This window comes from Uloborus diversus, chromosome 1 (genome assembly GCF_026930045.1).
Source record: "Uloborus diversus isolate 005 chromosome 1, Udiv.v.3.1, whole genome shotgun sequence".
NCBI classification, from domain to species: Eukaryota; Metazoa; Arthropoda; class Arachnida; order Araneae; family Uloboridae; genus Uloborus; species Uloborus diversus.
Window position 1 is genome coordinate 111667984 of NC_072731.1, and position 6343 is coordinate 111674326.

The window sequence follows — 6343 nt, forward strand, 5'->3', positions numbered from 1 at the left end:
AGTTGAATTTTCCATAACATTAAAAAAATATAAAAAACATTCTTTGCTTTTGTTTTGTTTGACACAAGTATCGGACTTGGGGCACTCCATTCCAAAGTATGTAAGATTCACCTCCCTTTTATTTTTTTTAATACTAAAAAAGTTCATATATATATATATAAGACGTAACCCCCCCCCTGAAAGTTGGGTCTAGCTACGCCTCTGGACTTTACCCTATATATCAATGTTCGAAACCATTGGTGGTTCACAGTTTGAGACCAGTGAAAATTGCTTCAGACCACCATGAAATAGACTTACACAGTCTGTAAGACCAGTTCAAATTTGACAGGTGAGTTGTTTAATGCAAGAGTTTTATCTAAGGTTTCTAAAATTGGCCAACAACAGTGGTGGCCAACTTTCTTTTACCTGTGAGCCACAACTCATATTAGAAGGATTAATTCGTACAAGTCAACCTGAATTCATAATTTTTGTAAAAATATTTAATCTTTTACTAAATAAAATGGGAAATTATAGAAAAAGAAAGAAAATTATACAAACCAAGAATTATTTCTATTATTACTTGATACCTTTTCTATTAGTGCAAAGTTTACATTTGTTTCCCAGAAACTAATTTCTGAATATTTGGCTCCAAATTTGTGACATAGCGACTAATCATGGTTTTTGATTTTCAGCATTAATCAAAACAACGAGCTACACAGGCCAGCTTTGAGGGTTGCATGTGGTCCATGGGGCATAGGTTGGATACCATTGGTCTACAACTACATTTTACGACTTCAATTTCGAAAAAATTTACAGGGAAGGGTTGGTGCCCCTCTCCTTAACATCACCAAAGATTCTAAATTGTTGTTTTAAGACTGCAACTTTGAACATTTTCTGAGGGGCTGACCCCTTATTTCCGAGCAAATTTACATCTAGGTTCCTAGGTTATACTAGGTTCACATTGCAAATTCACTTTTTCCACATTTATGATGAAAATTTCCAGTTTTTTCATTGTTTGTATTAGTGCTTCATTCCATATTTAGTAAGATCAATAGAAGGGTCTCCAATTCAGGTTGCACATGGGGTCTCGCAAAATCATAATCCGCCACTGAACTGATGACATCAGTTGTGTTCACATGATACTTTTGTACCTCGTATTTCCCCGCTCCAGCTTCAGATAAAACTGGTAGAAAAAATCATTGTTCATTAGCAAAAAGAGCTTGTACCCTGTATCTGAGAAAGTGGTTTAACCCAGCATCCTTAGCAGCTGTACCCAGCTAGTAAAAAAACTCATTTCGCAAAATGCATTTTAGGTAAAAACCTCGCATTTACTCCAGTCAAAAGCAGGAGGTAGAAAGATCGACATTTAACTGGGAAATAACCGGAATGGGGTTTAAAGCAAGTTTTTTCCGGGGTAGAAAAGGTCCATGTGAACAGGACTATCCAGTCAATCCAGTAGTCAGGGACAGGGCCAGATTTAAGGGAGGGCAGGTGGGGCTACTGCCCTGGGGCCTCCACAACAAAGGGGCCCCGACAATAAAATTTTTACGAAATATCCTAACTTTCATGGGTCAGCAAATTTTACGTTTTTTCTCCCCTATAAATAATAATAATATAAAAAAAATAAATAGCAGTAACTTCAGGATGTATTTACTATTAAAGTGATGATCGAAAATATCGGATATATAAATATACAGTCAAACCTTGATATCTCGAAACCTTTGATGTCTTGAAACAAAAATTTTCCCCAGCATTTTCCATAAAAACCCATGTATTTTCCATAGTTATCTCGAATATGTCGAAATTTTTGCACAGAAGCAAGTTTCAATTGTCGTTTTGCTTTGGCAATTTTTGTAGTAAAACCAGTTCAGAGACAATTGCTTAACGTTTTTCATCCCTTTTCTTGGAAATTTTGTGAATAGGGGATTGGGACAAGATAATAGGGGAGTGTTGGTATGAAGGGGGTGCTGTGTTTTCCCCAGAGTTTAGAGTCTTTGTGCATTTCTCTCGAACTTATTTTCCACTTTGAGGAAAGGGGTTTGATTTTTCGTCTCTCAGTTTTCAAGCGAAAACGGAAAATGCATTCCTCATTTTCATCATTCAGTTTTTTTAACACCTACAAAATGGCTGCTGAGAACTTTTTGAATGTGAGGTTACTAGTTAAAGATAAAATTAGAATTTTTAAATTTTTAGGTGAAAAAACCAAGTTGAAATTGTTGCTCATTTCAAAATCTCATCCTGCGCACTTTCGACAATTAGAAAATTTCAAATCTAGTAAATATTGAAGACTACTTTACTGATCGTGATTCGAAGTGGTCCATAGTACATATATAAATGCATATAGCGTACGTGTGTGTTAATGTGAGAGTTACTAGTGTAATTTTTAAAAAACTTTGATAACTCAAAAACTCGATATCTCGAAAAAATTTCCCGTCCCGAGAGATTTGAGATATCGAGGTTGTACTGTATGTCAAAATATTCAGATATATATCAAAGTATCGGATATTTTCGAAAATATGATGATCTTTTCGAACCCTGATTAGGGGCCTCCATTCCTTTGTTGCCCCGGGGCCTCTACGCTTCCAAATTCGGCCCTGATCAGGGAGAGAATAATGTGCATGATAATTCACTGTAAATTTTTTGTCAGTTTCACTTCTACAATTAGAGCAATGTGGAACAAGGTTTGCGAAGTGTTGAATTTTTCAAATAATGAATAATTGTTACCAATTTTATAAACAAAGGCAGGAACACTGTGAAATCGAACCTTTCCACACTTATTGTTTGAGTACTCTACATAAGTTTTAACGGGACCACAGGGGCAATTCAAAATGACTTCTGTCTCAGGAGAGGTAGGTGGAACCAACCCAGCATCGATGACGTACTGGCCAAGGGCCAAGACTGCATGCCCACACATTGAACTATAACCTTCATTATGAATAAATAGAACCTCTATTTCATTCTCTGAATTTTTCATTAAAAGGGCACCGTACATGTCTTTATGACCTCTAGGCTCATTCATTAACAGCTGACGGAAGCTGTCTTTGTGAAGACGGGCAAATTCTCTTTTCTCCAACAAGGAAGAGCCTTCCAGTGAGGGGAATCCAGACACCACAATACGCAAAGGTTCACCAGCTGTATGCATGTCACAGGTCACTATCTTTACAGTTGTCTCAGGTTCAAAAGACATTTTCCAAACTGAATAGAAAAGAAATAAGAAAATTAACATGAATCATTCCTGGCAAATTCAAATTTAATTTTTTTTTAATGAAAATTGAGGTAGAAAACTTTTTTAGAGAAACAAAAAACTGCTAAAGTAGAATTTCAATCATCCCAACTCTTACTATTCGAATGGCTGACAATCCGAAACACTTTCAGAGTTTCAGACAAAAAAATTAAGACGGAAACGTAATGCGATTTGAAAAATAATGACTCAGTCTACAGGCTATTTTCTGCGTAAAATTTTTTTGCAAAATAGGTATAATTTTTTTTTTTTTTTGAGCCCTTATATGATGGCATTTCAGACTACAAACATGTAAAGAAAACTAAGCAAAAAATCCTTTCAAAAGTTATGCACTCTTTTGCAAGTCAAGATCAATCAAAATATAAATTGCTTGTTCGACAAATTGTTGACGTTTAATACACAGAGAGGAAAAACAAGGGAGGAGAAAAGAGAAGCATATCATCACTTGCTCATATCGGCTTTTAGTGCAGTTTGTTTTTGATCATTTCTCCGACATTCCTTTTTCCCCGTTTCGCCAAATGTCTTATAGTAAAAATTATACAAAATGCTTTAAAAGAAATGGGGTGGAAGTTCAGAAAAAAAGCAACCAAAGATAATATTCTGGCACTCCGGACAATTCAACTTTATTTTCTTGATAAGAGACAAAATTGAAGAACTTTTCAAGGAATTTCAAAAACTTAAATAATTTGTGAAGACTCTAGAACTGTTGAAATTATTTAAAGTACATCATTTGCACTCTCAAGAAGCAGGGCTGATTCTAGCAGGTGTGCAGAGTGTGCACTGCACATGGGAGGCCACAGGCCACATCATATAGTTTTCTTTTAATCAAGCAAAATTCGTCAAGAATTTCTCTCAAGATAACATAATAAGTCGAATAAATATGCTGAATTTTAAATGTTCAATTTTATCAAAGTAAGTGCCAATTTTCCAACAGCATAGCATATTAAGAAAAATGGAATGTTAGAGCACATTGTGTTGCTCCATTATCCATTGATATCAACTCTTTACACACATGCTTCATTTGGTTGCAAAATTTGAGACAGAACTGGTAATCAGGCATGAATACAGAGGAGGGACAGTGACAAAAATCCCGAAGCACGGGTGCCTTTTAAAGGGCACTGATGCTTCACCCAGCCTCCCAAGTTTTTATTGACCCTAAACAATGGAGACATATTTTGTGTAAAAAAAAAACTATGCGGATAGGATACTCTCCCAAGTATTTCAAACAACAAATTCTGTGTTCAACAGTCGCAGAGACTGGAGAGACAATGGAAAATTGCGACTCCCCTGAGAGTCAAACATATGTAATCAACGAACTAAAATTTTTAATTTCCCCTCTTTACAGCAATTTTTTCTAATTAAAATCACTAATGAACTGCCCGGATTCAGATCAGGTAGGAGGACAGGGCCTTTGCCCCGGGTTACAAATTTTAAGTGTGGCTCCAAAACGAAGATCCAAAAGGATGCCGAGACTAAAGGCTTCAAACTGCGTTTTTAGGACTTTAATTTTGGAAAATTTTGCTGGTTGAACCACCGATTTTAAGGATCCAATTAAGTCTCTTATTCACCCTTTCTTTCTTAATGTAATCAAACATAGCCTAAAAATGATGGCTCCAAAATGTCTTTTCTGGAGACCCCTAGCTTCATCATTCCCTAGCTTAATCAAAAATTGCTCAATGGCAGTTTTCGAATTTCTTTTTCGAAATTTTTGCGGTAGAGGGCCCTGAAATCCTTTCCCTAACATTACTGCCAAAGTTAGTCTGAATTAGCGTCTCTAGAGAGGCCTCCAATCCCACCCCCTCTCACTTAACATATTCAAAAACAAACTAAAATTGCGTTTTTCAATCATCAGTTTTGAAGAACTTTTGGGAAATACCGCGGATCCCCCTTTTTTCCAACAAAATCAATGGTATACATAAAATTGATTTAGATGATAAAAAACATATTTTAAATAAAAAGAGAAAACATTAATTTTCATTATATCAGTTAATTTTATAGGAATTTTTTTTTTTTTTTTTTGAAGGAACTAATTAATTTATTTTGAGCTTCAAGCTAGAGGCTAGAGGGCCAGACCAAAACAACATCTCCTTTCTTACGCCACTCATAAAATGAAATAAAAGCATTTTTCTAATTTTACCGAATAACCTCAAAAAGTTACAATATTTAATAATAGACTTTTATCATGTTAATATATCAATGCCCAATCAGTGAAAAAGAAAAAATAAAGAAATGGAAAAATATCCTAAACGGCATAGTATTTATAATCAAATATTAATAAACATCTGAAATATGAAAGATAACTAAGAATGCTTACTTCAATGTGCAATTTTAAACTACAGTGGATTCGCGCGACAGGGCGATTCGATTTACACAAAATATCTACATAGCGAGTTTTACTGGAGTAATGAATTTTGTAGCTAACACGAATTCCTCACCCCGTAACACTAAAATGGGAATTGTGGGGCTTAAGTATCACCTTCTCTACTGGCTACTAAATATTAGTTTCGTAAATGCACTTTCCCTTTAGCAGCACTGAAAGCGGAACTTCCCCAATCGTACTAGTCCGAACATAGCTTTGTTAGTTTACAAATAGCCACTCTGCATCTTTTTCATTCTAAATATGAGGTTGATGAAACATAATATCACATAAGCGGTTGTTTATCTAAAGTTTGAAAATGGAAGGTAAAATAGAAAGTCTTTGACAACTACAGAAATGTAAAGATTTTCGATATGCTAGAACAACTAAAAAGTGTGTCGAATATAATTACAGTATCTATTGTACAAGTACTATTGTAACGTTGCATTTTTTTATTCTTACATACTATAAGTACCATACTGTTTCATTTTATGCCATTATCTCCCACTGATTTTGTGCATCCTAACAGTATTTTTATCCAATAACACAGCTTTTAAAAAAATACATTAAAATTTCAGTTCTCTACTCTCTATGTTTAAATTCGGTAAAAGGAACTTAAAAAATGGATTAAAAACAGTTTGACGAATGTTTTCAAATGTCTCAAAATGATTGGTATACTCATGAAAAATTGTATAGATACCCTTTTCCTCAACGCGAAATTTCAACCTACGCAAGGAGTCTTGGAACGCATCCCTTGCATTGAGATT

At 34.9% G+C, this 6343-nt stretch overlaps 1 protein-coding gene across 1 annotated transcript in view; it reads right to left on the reverse strand.

The window, feature by feature from the left end:
- LOC129234410 (trans-L-3-hydroxyproline dehydratase-like) overlaps window positions 1–6343 on the reverse strand; it is a 32163-nt gene that overhangs the window by 23747 nt on the left and 2073 nt on the right. Inside the window, exon 2 of the mRNA XM_054868410.1 lies at window positions 2704–3174. Within this exon, the coding sequence (XP_054724385.1) occupies window positions 2704–3174 (471 nt within the window). The remainder of the gene's footprint in view (window positions 1–2703; window positions 3175–6343) is intronic.